General features: G+C 40.5%; 1 protein-coding gene across 1 annotated transcript in view; it reads left to right on the top strand.

The window, feature by feature from the left end:
- The window catches only part of MIIP (migration and invasion inhibitory protein), a 6,643-nt gene extending 1,322 nt beyond the window's left edge, over positions 1 to 5,321 (top strand). The window contains exons 4-13 of the mRNA XM_009325289.1: positions 6 to 48; positions 612 to 1,103; positions 1,735 to 1,837; positions 2,308 to 2,419; positions 2,609 to 2,673; positions 3,120 to 3,249; positions 3,633 to 3,729; positions 4,603 to 4,710; positions 4,788 to 4,886; positions 5,020 to 5,321. Of these exons, the coding sequence (XP_009323564.1) occupies positions 6 to 48; positions 612 to 1,103; positions 1,735 to 1,837; positions 2,308 to 2,419; positions 2,609 to 2,673; positions 3,120 to 3,249; positions 3,633 to 3,729; positions 4,603 to 4,710; positions 4,788 to 4,886; positions 5,020 to 5,193 (1,423 nt within the window). The 3' untranslated portion in view covers positions 5,194 to 5,321. The remainder of the gene's footprint in view (positions 1 to 5; positions 49 to 611; positions 1,104 to 1,734; positions 1,838 to 2,307; positions 2,420 to 2,608; positions 2,674 to 3,119; positions 3,250 to 3,632; positions 3,730 to 4,602; positions 4,711 to 4,787; positions 4,887 to 5,019) is intronic.
- Positions 5,322 to 17,903: the final 12,582 nt, after the last annotated feature.

Consider the following 17,903-nt stretch of genomic DNA (forward strand, 5'->3'; position numbering starts at 1 on the left):
CATAATAGAACAGCTTCTGAAAGATCTGTCCCCTTGCCCAAGAGAGGGGTATGTGTTGTGTCTGTGCTAGAAGTGCCAGGAAGCAAACGGGCCTTGTATGGTAGGCAGCAGCTCTGCTGAGTGGTGTGGTAAGGGAGACATATGGCCATGGAGGAGCTGGTAGAAAGTAGAATACGGAGTCTGTTAGAAAAGTAGCTAGACTTTTGTTTATTGTTTATCCTGTGGTCTCAAATATGTTCTCCTTGCAAAGGGTTCAGAGATCAGTTCCTGCCTAAGAAATGTAGGTTTCTTAATCTAAGATAGGAATGAACATTGTGGAACATAATCCTTTTATTTCTTCTAAGCACAAAGGCTGAAAGTTTAGCGGTTCCTCAAATTGGGAAAAGCTGCATTTAGCTGGAAGTGGACCCCTTTCTTACCTTCTCCAAACACTTAATAATGTCTCATGAATAATATAAGGATTTTGCTTTTTTCCCCACAGGAATTTAAAGGGGTGAGCAGACTAGAATGAGAGATTGATTTTCTCTTACTGAGTGAAATGTCCTAATGAAAGCTGTTTGTAATCTGAATGATGCCATGTGGTATGAGGCATGCCATTCATGTCCTTACAGAAGGAAAATCAGGTCGATGCTGCGAAGTCTACAGCTGACCCTGCAGTGTTAGTGTCTGTGGAACCCGGAGCTTACGCAGCCAGAGCAGCCCTCTGTTCATCTCTTAAACACAGCAGCAGTGGCAGAGGGGTACAGCAACAACAAGCGAAGATGCAGGAAGCAGTAGGTTTGGATTCCAGCTTTCCTGGGAAAGAGAAGAATATTATGCCAGTGTCTGCAATCATTATGTGTGGCAGAGAAACCTCCAGAGTGGATAGGGATGGCCATGCTCGAGGAAGTCCAGAGAAAGAATCCTTCCTTCTGGGACATGGAGAGAACAGAAAACAGTCCACCCTGCTACGTGGTTTCCATGAGAAAAAACAGCTTAAGGGTCATCTGGACCTATCACTGAGCAGCGTACAAAATGAAGAGACCAGCAAGCAGCATGTGGTCCTTAGAGAGCCCATAATCTGTAAATCAATCTTGCTGACATCGCAGTCCAAAAAGTTGAAGGTAAATGGTGAAACCAATGCTTTGCTTATTTTCATAAGTCAATAGAAGGGGCCAGGAAAACATTACTTGCCCTGTTCCCACTGCGTAAATTGGAAGTTGGAGTCAGAACTGTTCCCAGCCTTAGCAGCCAGGGGCTGTTGGCAGTTTGTTCAGCCCCTGTTTTCCTTAGCCCTTGAACCAAAGACCAGAAAACTGTAGCACTTCACTGTAAGACTCCTTGTCATTTGCATATGTGATTCGTGTGCTCAGGGAGAACAGCCTGGCGCAGTGCTGCACCAGGAAAGCCTGCCCTTTCCTTGAGCGTGAAGGGCAGGCTATTGCTGTGATCGTCCTCCAAGGCAGCACAGGTGGCCTGATGTTTGGCGATGTGTGATACAGGGAAGTCAGCATTTTGTTTAAAGCCCTGAAAAATACTGCCTTAGCCTGGGCAAGTCCCCTGCCTCCTCCTTCTGTATGAATTGAGAAGACAAAAGGGCTGGGGAGCAAATTACTGGTAGAGGCTTAGATAGAATCTAGCCTCAAACTAAGCCATAGCTGTCCCGTTTGAACAGCTGCCAGTTATCTCCTAAGCTGTACCTTTGAATGTCCCGCTAGATGTATAGGAAGTCTTTACGAATTGTTTTCTCCCCAGAAGGAAGCTGGTCATGTGACTTTTCAGTCTGACCCTGAAGAATATCCCATACCTGTGAGCAGCTGGTCTGTGTATCCTTTCCTGGGCTATGACTGGATTGCAGGTGAATCCTAAACCCGAAGCAAAGCTCTCAGCATGATGTGGTAATATGAAGAGTTAAAACCCAGTTTATGTCCACTTTAAGTTGAAGTGTGACAGAACTGCAGACCTAGAGCCCACGTAGCAGGTCTCAGCAGAGCAGCTGCAGTTTTTTCAGAAGCCATTCCCTGTCCAGGCCAGAGGTGACCTGTGCTTCCCTGGAACGGTGAAGTGGCAGTTGTTTACGAATCCAGGCAGCAAATGGCAAAGCTGAGTGGGGTCAGAGGGGATACCAAGTAACCAGAATGAATGAATGAAATAAGGGACCCAAACCACACAGTAAATCTCTGGCTTGACATGATGGCATGCTCTTCTCATTATCCATTTTGGTGCTTCAGACCTTTGGTTGTTTTGACTGTTTTGCGTGAGGCTTGCTTTGGTGCTTTCCCAAATTTGGTAAATCCTTGAACTTTACTGTTCCCTTGGCATTCTCAGGGCTCCTAGATACAAACTCTTCAGTAACAGAAAAATCTGATCAATACTTTGCTGAACTGCACGAGTTCCGACAGGCCAACAAAGAAGCGTGTATTCATGAGCAGCACCTGGAGTAAGTGGGTATGGGGGAAGGGCTGAAGCAGCAATGTATCCCTTTAGGGTAATGAGGAGTATAGTCTGACTGGAGTGGGAAATTGTAAGGGTGGCTTTGTAGGCCTTTACCTCCCAATCAGAAATGTATGCTTGGAAAAGGAGGGCCTGACCCCCTGTCACTAACTGATTTGTTTGCATGTTTCTTTAGGCCCAAGGCTCTGGATTACATAGTTCCTGGACAAGAACCAGATTTGATAACCAGTTCCCATAAGTGTAAGATCAGATTTCTTCCTAATCCAATTTCTGTGAACAAAGAACTGAGCAGTCTTTGCCTGTCGTTCTGTGAGAGGACGTGCCCCACATCATGCAAGACAAGGGAGAGTGTGGTTTTTTTAGCTGCAGCTTCTAAACCAGATTCAACTTCCTACTCCAAAGATACTTGAGCCTTCTAGGGATCCTCTCTCAATCAGTGTCATCTTATTTTGTCAGGGCTTCTTGTAATTGGCTAATGTTCTCTTTTTAAGTTGAGGAGGTTGAAGTTTTGGTTTTGATTTTTAGTAACTTATTTGGGGACAGGAAACGTAAAAGATATTTCAGGAAAAGCAGCTCTTTCTATAGAACGAATGTGTGGCACTGTGGTAGAACACAGCTTTGTTGACTGAGTTGAGGAACGTTCTGACAAACTAGAAATACCATGATGTTTCATTACTCTGTGGCAGGTGTTTACTGTTATCGATTAAACCAGCGCCTCTTCACTGTCCCTGTGGATTCAGAATCTGCCTGCCCCGTGTGTAAGATCCCACGTACTCACCAGCCCCCAGAGCTACTGGAAGAGCCAGCCTATGTCAGGTAGATAAGAATTATTGCTTTGTAATATGCAGAACTCAAGGAAACAACGGGGAAGAAAAAGCTGATCATATGAGGGGCAAAACAGCATCAAAATAGCTGTGTAGAAGGTTCCTGTTCTCAAGGCAGAGATGTCTCTTGCATAAAAACTCCCTACTGCTCTTTTCCATAAGCAGAAATAGTTTTGAAGTCAGTGAGAAATGCATGTTTTATCTGAATTTGATCCAGAATCTGAATGTACATGTTAAGTGTCTAATGCCCTAATCCAAAACTGTTTCGCTTGGTTCGCTTTGGGATTAGACCCTTGGATTCTGAGTGGGGAAGGCATGCAGATTTCTTCAGCCTTGTGGAGGGTGTGGGCAATTACTTTCCTTGTGTGGCTGCAGGGTCAGCGTTCCCAGGTCTACCCTTATGCCTGCCTACAAATACAAAGCCCATCGCAGGAAGAGCTTTGAACCGGCAGACAATCTAGCATTACCTTCGGTAAGTTGCTGTCTTCATGCTGATACTGATGGCACAGCCCAGGCTGGGCATTGTTACAGCACAAGAAGGAAAGAGAATCTGTGACTCATCCCCCTGGCAGGGTTTCCACTAAAATTTCTGATCTGCATCACTGAGATAGCAAGAAAAGCCATTGGTGCGTGCTTCTGAGTTCATATCTTTGTGTAACTGGCACAAAATATATGACATACCTCCAAATGCTTTACACTGAGAAAAAGAAAGCGCTGTATGGAGCTCTATACTTCTGGGGTGTGATTCAGCTGATTTATTTCAGGCATTGACCTTTCAACACGATGAACCATACCTAAGAGTGCCTGTGATTCTTTCCACAGATGTTAGAGAGTCTAGAAGACAAGCTTCTGTGAAGTATTCACAGTGTATAGGGGCCAGGCAAAATCAATAGTGGCAAGGTTGGATTCAAAACTGGTTTTGCAGAGTCGGTCATGTATTCCAGCCACTATTACTAGTGGCTGTATTACCAGGCAGTATTACTAATCAAACCTAGCCCTGGCCTAGAGATTTTCAAGGAAGAGTAAGAAAAAGCCTGGTTTTGAGGTTTAGGGAACTGGATGAGTCAGCTGAGATGGGTTCAGAGAGGTCGGGTGCTTGAGTTCACAAAGCAGGAGATCATCTTAGAAATAATTAGCCAGTGAAAGGTGGAAGATGGGACAGCTATGCAGTTCTGCTTCATTAGAGATTTCTTCTCTTTCCTGTTAGTCATATAAAACTCCTCAAAAATTAATTAATTGCGTGCTAAAACCTTCCTGTACAGAAGTTATTATTTAGAACTAACAGGCCACAATAGATTAAAAAGGATAAAGCACTCTAATGCAGCATTCCCATCTCTTTTCACAGCATTGCCTGGCTGGCTGGGGAAATATCATCCCTTCCAGCAACCCCACGCTCAGCAGTTTGGATCTGCGAGCTTCACTGGAAGAGAAGCCTTCTCACCATCCTCGCCTGGTAAGAATAGCCTGTTAAGAGTCCCTGGAGATGCTGTGAATTGCACAGATGGGAATTGCAATCCTGTCTCTCTAAAGGGTATGATAATCATTGATGGCTCAGCAAATGAAAATGCCTGGAAGATTATCTCCTTATCTCCACAGGGAAACATTTTCCTTCTGCTGCTGTGTAAACTGGTATGCACAGACACAAAAAAGCAAACGGGGCTGGATAACAGGCAAAAGCCTTGTTCAGCTCACCAATCTTCATCAAAAAGGGAAAAGTCACCTTGGCGTTCTTTGATTAATATCCTCTTCATTTGGATTCCAGAACTCGGTGTCCAGAGTGTCAGGAGGAACCAGAACTGACCAGCTTATGAACCTGACCCACTTGACACACTTCAGATTTAGCAGTGCTTCTCAGCAGAGGGAGCAAAACAAACCTGGACACTACAGAGCAGCTCCAAATTTAAATCCGACTGCCTCAACTCTTGTGAACCACTGACTTGATTGCCCTGGGGAAGGGATGGGTGTGGAAACAACTCTATTTGGATAAAAATAAATCTTTGAACAGATTTTGCCTAGTTTTCATAGTCGTGAGCGACCAATACACATAGCTGAATGTGCAAACTCTCATACGTGTGTTTTCACTTTTCTTTTTTGCCTTTTGCAGTTACTTCTAAGCAGATGCATGAGCTTTCCCACCTAGGGCTGGATAAAGTGATGTGTACAGGATGACTAACTAGTACTGTTACCACTAGGACAACTGTAGCAACAGAGTTCATCTGCCACCTCACCTAAGTAAACCAGAAGTGTAATGTTAACTCTGAATGCCAGGGTGAGGAATCGGCCTGTGAATAGCCTGGTTCAGTGGAATGCATACAGATATGTTCCTTTCCTTTCCAAACGTTTGAAACATGACACATAATTTGGTAGTGCCTTAAACTTGAGTTACTGAATAATTTAGTTAAAACAAAAAAAATCCAGTTTATTTTCAGTGCAATGTCTGTAGCTACAGGGTGCATTACATCAGAGTTATTATGAATGTTGAAAAAGCATGTTAAAGTAAAATGAGGTTTTATTTATCAAAAAGCTAGATAATGCCTTAAAATGCAAATTATGCTTGCCTCTGCTTTTCCAAGTTTTTTGGAGATAAACCAAAAAACATTTTGGAGTTTTTAAATTATACCAAAACAAAATATATACTGTGATTTGTTTGAACTTTATAGACTGATCTTATTTTCCTTGTCTAAAAACAATAAAACTGATGTTTTATTTTGCCTTGAATAAGCCTGAAACAGAAATTCCTGCCTTAAGAATTCTGTAAGTTATTATGAAATCTTTACTAGCAATTGCATTCAGAAACTTTGGATCAAATTTATTTCTGGGAGCTAACTTGACAGAAGGAATTGGGTTTACACCAATGATATTTTCAGCTTCTTGGCATTCACTGTTATTTATATATCAAATACATTATTTGTAAATGAAATGTATGAATAGACTTTTTTTAAGCAAGGAAAGGAATATTGCAAGTTTATGAAATCTTAATGTGAGACTTAGAATGGAAAAATGAAAAGCATGACTCATCAATTTAGCTTTGCGTTGTGCATGGGTAAAGTGAATGGAATTGGTCACATTATTTCCATTATTGAAAATACTAATTTTAAAAGAAATTAAGCCAGTGAATATAAAACAGTAGCTGCCAAATGTTATACTAAATAGGGCAAATTCAAGTTTTTTACTACCTTGCCTTCACCCCAAAACATTAGAAGTCATAAACCTCTTCTTAATTTATCCTGAAACAAATTACAGCAAGCCTGCTCCGCTTTATAAACAGAGAAAATGAAGCACTGTAAGATTAAGTAACTTATGTGAGATCTGTCTGGTGAATGCAGGATGGAACCAATGTTGAACTCAAAATGTCTCTTGATAGGTAGGAATGCATTCAATCTTTTACACTTGTGAAAGTATTGAAAGTGTGATTATGACTCTCTCCTCCACTAGAAACAGGTGAAAGAAGTCAGTGACACTGCACCTGCTTACTCAAGTTAACCTCAGTTTGTCTCTTTGTATGTTGGTTCTGGCCTGTTTGATCCTGCCCTCATTTGCAAGCTGAAACAGGCTGAAGATGCTACCCATTTATGGAACCTCTTTTTTTGTTGTTGTTTATTACTCTTTCAGAGCAGAAAAGCTGATTTGCCTATTAACTTAGAGAATGACCTGATGGTTCTATGTTGTTTTTATAGTTATGTCTCCATATCAGTGCAGAATAAGCTTATATCATGATCCTTTTTGCATAGGGAATCTAACCAGTGTACTCAGGTTTTCCAGCAGAGCTTAAGCAAACTGTATGTTTTGAAATTTCTATTCTGAGTAGTGCCCAGGTCAGTTTGTAGTTGATAGTATACAGAAACAGATTTTTCTGCTGGCCACCTTGGTCTTCTCTTTCCATTCATAATTGAAATTATAAAAGATTTTGCAATTGGAGCTTGGTTAATATTGTTGATACGTGATCCGGAATTTAATCTAGAATCCTTTGTTTCTAGCTGCACCGTTTCTCTGGAAGAGAGACAGGAGGTCTGAAAGTGAGTAAATCCATATTTTTTTAAATTAGGACACCTGGCCATGGATGTGCATGGAGGCCTCATCTACTAGTAAGAAGGTGATTCACGTATAGTCAAGCTTCTGATCATAATCTCACTTCAAGGTAGAGTTACCAAAAAGATGCTTGCTCTAATTTCACGTGACCTGCAGCTGAGGTAAATGTGTGTACCCCTTTCATCTGTTTTCTCACAATCACTCTGCTGAGGTCTGTAAGGCTATGTGCCAAGCAATGTGGCTGCTGATTGTATTCAAGATGTCAAAGTTACAAATCCTAGTTAGTTTAATTGGAACGGCAGCAATGCAACGAATAACAACAGAAAAGTTATTTCTAGGAAGCGAGGTCATGCTTTATGAGAACCAGATTTTTTTATTTTTGGTACTGAATATGAGATGAAGTCTCAGTCCAAAAGATGGGCAAGGGAAGTTTTATCCAGCCTAGAGTAATGGTAAGTAACAGGCCTGCACAAGATGCCTTTGAACCATGTGCTGTGAGGAATAGTTTGGGTGTGGATACATTAATGAGTTATAGTGTAATAACAAGGCTTTGCACAGTGGCCTTGTCCTACAGTAAGTGTTATGCAATCCAAGATAATACACCCTTTCCTGAAGGACGGTGACTGAGATGTCACCTGGAGGTACCTTGTAAAGGAATACATCTATTTACTGGTTGAAAAATTGCATTTCATCCAGTGTTAAAGCAGCTTCTGCACTTGGACTGTGGACTCTGCAGCAACCCGAGCTGTGACAGAGCCAGTGCTGGAATCTGCACTTCCAGGGGTGAACAGGGGGTGGGGGTAGTGTGCGTGGGATGTCGAGATTGTGGATTAGGAAAACGGGAACGTTCTGAAGCCGGGGGTTTCTGGAGAGGAGGCTAAACGGAGGCGAGACTGTGGGAATATATAGTAGGAAGCCAGAGTGGTGAGAGATGTGTTGGGAGGAGGCTGAGGGCGTGAAATACTGGGACTGTGGAGAGGAGGGCTGGATTGGAAAAGTAGGAATGTAAGATGTGGGGTGGAGGGAGACCTTTGCAGATCTGGGGTTCAAAATGGTGTGGTAAGGAAGGGTTCCCAATAGTGTACCAGTATTTCCAGGGCTATGTCCTTAGCCACAAAATAATACAAATACTGAACTTTGTTGTGCAGGCACAGAGCTCTGGGATAGCTTGTCTCCTGTTCCTGGAGGCAGTTAAGCTGCTGCGTGGCCTGTGGCCAAGATTTAGGGAGCTATGTCCCCCTAATGCCTGAGATGCGCAGTAATCCCCAGGGAGAAAGAATTCTCTGCAACAGTTGGTGAGCAAGGATCTGCATAAGCCTGGCTTCATTTGGGTTGCCATTGCATTAGAGACTAGGAGATGTTTGTTGTAATGGTTTTAAGATGAATTTTTTTTATCTTGATCAGCTAGGGGTGGGAAGAGAGAACTCAAATGTGCCCACAGAGAGATGGAGTCTATTCCCAACTGTGTTCCGCCATGGGGCATAAAATCCCTGAGGGAGAAGGCAGGGATCCTTCACTCTGATGTGTGCAATTACAGTGGAAGAATTTACTGGGAGACTATTTGGCCAAATTGGAAGCTACTATGTTGCTCACACTTTGATGCCACTAGAAGTTGGAGTAGCCAAAGTGAAGCCCAGCATTCTTGACTTGACCTGGATTTTTTTTTTTCCGTTCATAGTACTTGGAACATGTTGTCTTAGTCTGTGCAGCTGTGTCCTCTGTTAATGGCTGGCTCCAGTGTGTGTGCCCATTTGTGTTAGTTCTCTTGGCATGAGCTTTACCATCAAAGCATCTGCCTGATGCTTTGATGGTAAAGCTGGTGGTTTAGTTCCCCTTTCTGACTGTATTGCATGTATATAACACTGATTCATAAGCTGGGAAATCCAGCTTTGCTTAATTAAACAAATTAGACACAGTAAATAATGCATTTGTGATTGGTTTTAAGACAGAAGTGTAGTTCGGCTTTTAAAACATAGCTCCGTGTGCTTCTGAGTAACAGTGTTAGGTTGCCATCAGTGTTTTGTCTGTTTGCTTCCTCTAAGATTATTGTAAGACAGTTTTGGTGATGTCTCAGGATCAGGTGTTTCTTGCTGTCAGTACATTGTAAGAATTAATATCAAGAGTGTTGAATGAATGTAGTGCTGATTATTCATTCTGTTATCAGCATGTCAAGGAATGACTGTCTCCAGAATCCTCAGATGAAACAACTGCATGTGGCATGAGCTTGCTTTTTGAATGATTTGCACACTTTGATGTCTGGGGCTTTCATCTCTTTGGAACTTGTGTTTTCAAAGCCCAGAAGAATTTGTTTTGAGTGTGTCAAATCTGAAAACATGAGAAATTCTGCCCCTTCTCTTCAAAGTTAAAAACCTCAATTTCACCAGTTTCCTGGGTAATGGCAGACCAAACGTAAGGACTTCGTTTTCTGCTTCAGTTGGTGTATTCCATTGGTTTCTGCAGAGCAAAAAAATGCTGCTAGGAAGAGGAAAAGAAGACCCTAAACTGTCAGAGTTGAGATGCTCAGTTATAGTCATAGAAAAAAGTTTTACACTCTGAAAAAACTGCGTGTCCTGAAAATCTTCCCATTCGTTTCTTTCAGAAAAATTATTTAATATTTCCCGACTTTCTTTTGTTTGTGTCAGCAAAGGAAAGCTCATCTTACTTCTGTTAATAGATAAGCTTTATAGCTTTCAGCTTTTAGATGAGGAGAACCAGAGTACCAAGAAAGGATATGAGTTACCCAAATAGTCTGTGACAGTACTGGGAACTAATGACTCCCACTCCTGTGTTTTAACTACAAGGCCAGTCTTCCCCAAACATTTTTATTTTTGATTAAGATGTATAGAATTGGAACTTTTGGTGCTTTTTCAATTTCCTTGTTTTACTTCCCAGGCATATACATAGAGCACATTTCAATTGCAACAGTAACATTAACAATTGCGTATCAGTGAACAAATGTGAAATATTTGCACAAAGGGTGGTCAACAAGGAAACCTCAGGCATATCTCCCTATTATTTTTAACTTAGTAAGATTATTCTCCTTTTCAGTAATAGAGATCCAGTTATTCTGTTGAATTCACTAGAGTTTGTTCGGATTTATATTTGTGTAAATGTGAGCAGAATTTCTTGTTATGAGAAAAAAATTAATATAGGGAGTGCAGCAAGATCATAAATAATTTCCAGTAAATGACAGAGTAGTGTTTCATCCTGAAACAGCTGGTTTATTTGGGAACTGTTTACTGACTTACAGATGAACTTCATGGGTTAAATGCTTTGCTGAAATAACTGAACTTGGCTACAAAAGACCTGTCTGTCAGTTCCCACATACAAAATATCTGAAAGTAGATATTTTGTGTAATGACAAGGCTCTGCAAAAGCTTCTTTTACCTCTTGCTTCGGTTCTGTCCTATGCTTGAATCTCCTGCTTCATAGTACCTTTTACTGAAGTTTTCTTTAGCATCTTCTGCCAAGAGTTTACAGACTGGAATTCTTGAGTGCCTGAGTATACTTTCTGATTTGATTCTCTTCACAGTTGAGTAGCATCTTCCAAAAACTGTAGGTGAAAACTGGATCTGATAGGTTAGATTTTAGTTTTAATGAATCTCAAATAATTAACGCCTAGACTGGAGTACAAGAGCACCATTAAAAATGCTAAGTCTGATAATCAAAATTTAAGAAATGCTAGCATTAAAATTTCTTTGCACATGCCCACTCCCTCTAACACAGTTTTTATTTACAGTATCAGTCCAAGCTTCCCTCACCAGTTGTCTTCCTCCCTAGTGAGCTAGTCTCCTTCCTCTCCAGTCCTAGTTGTGAGTTTCTTCTAGTCTAAGCTTTTTCATCCCTTCAGTTGATTCTGTCTTTGTCCTCTATGTGAATTACATTGCACTTTCTTTCCAAAACTTCACTTTGAAGCTCTCCTTGAAAGCAAAGGAGATAGTCTTCCTCTTCTCAGTTCCAGTTCCTGGTCATATGCTGATGAGGAGAAATTGCTATAGGGAAAGTCTAGTTTTGCTTCTGAAACTCCATGTGGGAATTCAGTGATGTGAAGATATTGCACAACAGGCAACTTTGGGAGCTGTGAGTGGCTTGAGAATGCTTAGAGAGAATTAATTCATTAGAGATCCCCCCACTGAAAATCAAATGCATTCAACATCAAGTTTGTGCAAGGTTTGGATTTTTATGAGGCTTTAAGTTGGACAGTTTTTGGCAGACTTTCATGGCTTCTCAAAAGGCACATTCCTGATACAAGAGTTACCTTGTAGTAGGGGAATTCAAGAATTCAAACTGAGGCCAATGTCTGCCTTGACAATGTTCTGCTCTAACACTTCAGATTTTGACTGGCTTGTAAGTAGCTGAAAACCAAGATCTTTTAAGTGCCAGATAAAGCTCAACACCAAACTCATGAAGAATAACTATGCACTCAAAATCAAATAATGTAGGCCTTGAACATGCTTCTTTGACTATAACTTAACTATTTCAAGTAGACTTTCTACATGGGGGCAATTACTATGAAATAAAAAAGTGTGAATTTACTGCAAACTGGCTGCTGCTTATTAGCTCTCTGCGTGGACATATTGTACGTTTAGAAACTTGCTAGCTAAAGGCAAGTATGTACTTACTTTCTTGCATTTTACCAGTCCTTTCATGTAACTGATGGCTTTATAGAAGCCTTCCTGCACTTTCTGGTTAGGTAGGGGAAACCATGAGCTTTATAGAACTCCAGACAAAGGCTTTGACGTGAAGTAAGACCAAGCTAAAGTCAAAGCTGGTGCTCATGGATTAATTTGTATCAGTGTAAAGGCGGTGGAGAGCGAGGCCCAAAAGAAATAATACTGTTATGGGTCATTTAGATTTACAGTATGATTACTCCAGCAAACGAGCAGCAGAGAAGACTTTTGCTTTAAATTAAACCAGTGCTAGGGAGGCGTGAAGAAAGGGCACGAAGGATCTTTTAAAGGCCTCAGCCTTCACGTGATACTACCTGTCCAATCTTTATTACCCATCACTTTCTTTACAGCTGTAATGATCAAGTGGCTATCCTGTCTGGACCCCTTGAGCCTCTCAGTTTCTAGCAAGGTATGGGAGAAAGGGCATAATACAAATGATAGCATCTTTGTCAAGAGCTTTCTCTATGGAGGATGACGACGTGTAAATCTACCACTCTTCCAGAAGCTGTAGTCAGAATTACTGAAAGTACAGACATGATGTGATCTTTCTTCTAAGGTCGTCTCTCTCTCAGCCAGTCTGTGGGCATAGTAATTCTGTGATATGGTTTTGGTTTCTTTCATGGAAGCCAAGTCTTTCCTGAGAGCACTGAGTTCTCTGTCAGCTCTTCTCATTTTTCAGTCTGACTCAAAATGCACTTTAGTTTTGAAGCTACTATGCACCAAAAAAGACGCTTTATACAGATTCTTTTTTTTTGTTATATTAGTTATTTTATCACTCTAAGGTAGTAGTATTAGTTGAGATAACAAAAACAGTTATAAGATTTTGTTATCCACATCAACTTTATATAAATGACATCTGTAAAAGAAATCAATTAGAAATTAAGCCATGTCATTATTATTTACACGATCAATCTGATATATATTTAGTTGCTTAAATTTTTGTTTCAATCAAAGTCCTGAATTACTTAACTCAATCAAAAAGTGAATAAAATGACAGACATATCATCATATCTTGTTTTGCATATAAACCCTGAATCCAAATCTCTGGTAGCAGAAATGCACGGTTGCACTTCCAGAAAATTTGACTTTTTAAGCATAACAATACTAAGAGTGAATTTGCTGCTTCTGGAAGGCCAGAGTGTAGCACTGCCATATATTATACTACTTAAACTGCGGATGTGTTTGGGTGGAAGTAATTGGAATGAAAACTAGGGAACATGAATGGAGTCAATGGGCTTTGTGTGGGGGGATTTATAGATATCGACTGAAGCAAGACTTCTTGCAGTAAAGCTAATATCAGCTGAGAAGATTCCTTTTTCCCAGTACATCTAGGTTCTCTGCTGTCTGGAGAACTCTTCCAACAGCTATGTTGTGACTCAGAGTTGGCAAGAACAATTACTGTTGACAGCATTTGAGCTTCCCACAGTCAGGAGTTGGCTGTTTCACATAAGTACTTTTTGACATTATATTCTGTAATTTAAAAAAAAAAAAAAAGTAACCTTATCATTGCTTGGGAACAGACCAGGATGCATCTCCTTCCATTGGTTGTTCATTAATTGCCAAGAAATTTTCTGTGCTCAGCAAGAGCACAGCTGATTGAGACAAAAGTCCCGAGTTGCAAACAAACAAGAACTAGTCTGTTCTTTTATTTTAGATTGCTGGTTTGTGTATGTATGAAACTTTATATGAAGCAAGGAAGCTGATTTCTTTTTCGATTATTTTTGCTAGAGAACAGAAACACCCTGTGAGAATGTCCGTCTACTGAAACTACAGTTACTGAAATGACTTGGGATTTCCCCTACGTATTGGGATTTTATTATGACCCCAGCTCATTATAACCATTTACTGAGAGCTCTTGTTTTAAGACATTGCTACATTTCAACAAGTATGCAACAAGAGCTTCATACCATCTTCCTTATTGATCACAGTGGACAAATATACCAAGGTAAATTGCTAAATCAATATAGCTCTGCAGACCATGTTATCAAGAGCACCTGCAATGTATTTAACATATTACAGAGTAGTTTGATTGATGGGACATAATTAAATGGATTAACAAATATTTAATACTAAGAATAAGAGAAGTGTATGTGCCAGAAAATAAGTATCAGTACCAGAGTGGCACAGAGGGACAGAATTTTGCCCATCTGTGGCATTCTTGGCATAAATGAGATTTTATTCCTTTTTCAGACAAGTTCAAATAAGTTGTCAGATACAGTTAGTTCGAACTCCGATCGCTTGCTCACTAAGTGATGTTTCTCAATGAGATCACATTGCACCAGTGTTACTCTCCCTCCCATCTGTCCTCTTTGGGCTATTGAAAGATTTCTAGAGAAGTTTAGTATGTTGGCTCCACTTACAATGCCTAAAATCATTGGGATCCTGAATGCTTTCCCTGCGTGTTGTTACCACAGTGTCGCTTTCCAAGATGCCCAGGAAGAGAGCTCTCCAATGGCTAAAATGCATAAATAGATCAAGAGAGGTGTCAAGAAAGTAATTCTTGGTGACTGCTTGCTTTCCTTCCTTTAACCATGAGATTCTTTGTTTTTTATTACAGTAAATGCTTTCATTTTTCTTTTTTAACTTGTTAAGAATTCCATCTTTTATTTGTACCCCCTATAGTGTGTAGCAGGTATCCCAATGAGCGCTGCCTTTGGTACTACTGACTCCTACTGAATTTTTAGGGTCTCGTGTTGTTTCATCTAGATAAGTAGCAAGAGTTTAGTGATTTTTCATCAGCATATTGCAATGCTCTAAATAGCAACACTGACAGACACTGAAATACAGGTTTTAGACAAGTTTATTTTAATATGTGTCCTTTTAAATTCAGTGGTCTCGTTTATCTGTTTGACAGATGTTTAGAGATTACACTTCTCAGTGGTTTTTTTCACTGATAGAGCTAGATATATATTAACTGACCATACATATTAAAAAAACACAAGGAACCGTGCTAAAACTACAATATGAGACTAAAATCAGCAACTTCAAAATTAGAAAATGTCATGAGTACTTTTGCTTGAGCATGTGTATAACAATGCTACTTCTACAGTATTCTATTACTACTTTTTTTACTAGGCTGTCACTGTTAGCAGCATAATGAATAGACAATGCTGAAGGAACGTCTTGGGCACATGTTAAAGAGACTCCCTCATGGCTTAGCTGGGTCTCTGCATTCTTTTGCTCCAGGTATCAAGTGACATTTGAATAACTGCTGGCTTCCAGGACCTTTTCTGATCCCCTCCACCTCAATGCAACACGCACGGATGATCAGCACGGATCAGATACCTGGTGTAAAAATTACCTAAGCATTAGCGAAGCTCGGCATTAACTACATTAGTTAAAATAGAAAATGCCCAGCAACCTTGTCTTTGGGCATTGCTACCTTTAACACCTAAAACAAAAGGAGATTCAGATGTTAGAGATGTGTGTAATCAAATAAACATTATAAATAATGACAGCATGCTCATAGGGGCTTTCCCCTTTTTTTCTGATAGACATTGTCCCCTGATGGAAGAACAGAGAAATAGGGGCTGGTTGTTTGCTTCTGTTTGTTCTGCTTTTTTTTTTCTTCATATTAACATAGAGACTTATTTTCTAGGAAATATAGGCAACATTTAGAGAACGGTAGCGTGGGTTTGTTATAAAATGGAGGTGCTTCTTCCAGTTACTGATAAGGCTTCTTTTGGAAAACCCCTTTCATTGTATTTGAAATCAAAACACACAAAGTCTGAAATTAATGCATTCAGTTAAAAATGCATGCAGATTGGAACATTCCTATTAAACACAACCTCTTTGCCCTTTTCATTGCTGTTGCTTTTATTACAAACTTGTAATAGCATTGTGTGATGTAATAGCCTTTCCAAAAAGCCAGCAGCAACAATAAGCACTTTCCACTTCCCATCCTTTTAAATATCTAGTTCAATCAAGAATGAATTTAAGAATAAGAAGTTCTAAGAAGGAGGGCAGCTGGGAAGCCTGGTTTCACTTTGGATGTGTGAGATAGATTCTTTCTTCTGAGGGACACTGGTATCCCACCAAAGCCCTTCCCTCAGTGAGAGTGTTACTAGAATCTTTCCTCTTTATCCAAGTCATCTCCTTCCATGAAACTTTGTAAAACTTAATGACATTGCATCCTCAGCCAAATTTGACTGAAGTTATCCCATGGGTTAAAAAATTGACACCATTGATTAAAAAGGAAGTGACATACATATACATACAGAATGCTCAGTATCCTCATTTCAGTCTTATTTTTTCTGGAAAACAGGCCAGAAAACTCTCCCTGTTGCCAGTCCTGGGAAAGTCTTTCACACACGATTTTTTTGTACTCAGGTACTTAGTTTTTGTATCAGATACGTTGACCTCAGCAGTATAACTTACAGAGGCTAAAACTTTCCAGGCTGTGTCTTACGTTGGTTCCTGTCCTTTTGCTAGAAAAGCTTAGAAAGGAGCTGATCGGGGCGGGGGGGGGGAAGACAAACAGACCTCACCAATTGCCCTGACTACTATGTCATTTGAAACCACACTCCACAAATTGGGAGAACTGCCTAATGGCAATTAGTATGGTAATTGCCATATTACACAAGATTAAGATGTTTTCTAGCCCATTATTTAATTAGGAAAAACAAGAATGTAATATTTGGACCTTCAAATACTTAGTTGTCTCTAGACCTTAAAGGCATACCTACCACAATCAGCTTTTATAGCAGAGAGCTTAGAAACTGAGAAGTAACCTGACAGAGTGAAGAAAGGAGGTTAGATTTATGTGCCAAATACAGAGAGTGCAACGTTCTGAAAATGCTTGTTTTTTATAAGATGGTATTCTGGAGAAAGAAATAGAGGCAGTTAGTTAAAAAGAAAAGAAAAGCTGTGAGTTAAAGATATTTACATCATCCCAGGGTCCCTGTGGAATGCTCTCATCTTTGGTACTCTGTTGTGATAGCAGTGAGGTAGCTGTGGGTCTTTAATAAAATAATCAATTATCCGACTTTCAGTCTTTTCTCATTTCTTTTGTTTTTCTTTTTGCTGATAAGGGTGAGAAGCAAAAAACCATGGGTGTGAGAATTCAAATTCTCATTATTATCCTGAGCACCTCAGAGAGGTTTTCAAGGCAGTCTGCCCTTTTTTGAAGTGGCTAACTTTTACTTTTGACAAAACTTTTAGGGCAGATAAGAAAGCTTCATGACACCTTAAACCAACTGAAATCTTTCCAGGCACCAGAGCCAAAAAATGTTATCCAGAGTAACAAATGAAAGTGAGTGAAATGACGCGTGGCAGTCCAAAGGATGATTGTCAGCAACATGAATTGATTTCAAGTGGGATTGGAGGAAAGAGAAAGATTCTCAAGAGGATGGTCTGCGGTATGCTGGTGTTTAAATGGCAATGTGTAAAGCCTAAACCTTTATGGAGTCACCCTTGTTGGTTGTGAGTTTTCACGCACTCATCCTAACAGGAGTAAAATGACTGTACTGAAAAAAATGAGTGTTTCTTACTGGGAACTCTCTTGAGGCTTGGTTGCAGCTCTTAAGAGTGTGGCAGATGGACGGGGCAGGGCTTGGACTCATGCCTGGCCAAGGCTTTGGGGTGGTGAAGTGCTCTCTGAGGGCAGCCTAGATGACTCAGGAGGCTGTGTTTCTTCACAGCCAGCCATGTATCTCGGGTGACAACCTTGATGCATGCAACCGACTCACAGAAACCTGACAGCTCCGGGACTAGTGATTGATGCGGTTTTGTTTTGTTCTTTTTTTACTTTTCTTTTTTGGGCAGCCCCCCCCTCCCCCTTCCTTCTAAATTGTTTTCTCAGCTTGCTTGAGTCTCAAAGCCTGTCTCCTGCTTGTCTTGAACAGCTGGAATGGCTCTAGACTGAATGAAGAGACACGGAGCAAGACTGGGCTGGACCCTGGGAGGATCTCAACCTCCAGAAGGAGCAATCCGGCTGTCTAACCTGCGA

The sequence above is a fragment of the Pygoscelis adeliae genome, unplaced genomic scaffold, assembly GCF_000699105.1.
Source record: "Pygoscelis adeliae isolate BGI_AS28 unplaced genomic scaffold, ASM69910v1 Scaffold36, whole genome shotgun sequence".
Classification (NCBI taxonomy): Eukaryota; Metazoa; Chordata; class Aves; order Sphenisciformes; family Spheniscidae; genus Pygoscelis; species Pygoscelis adeliae.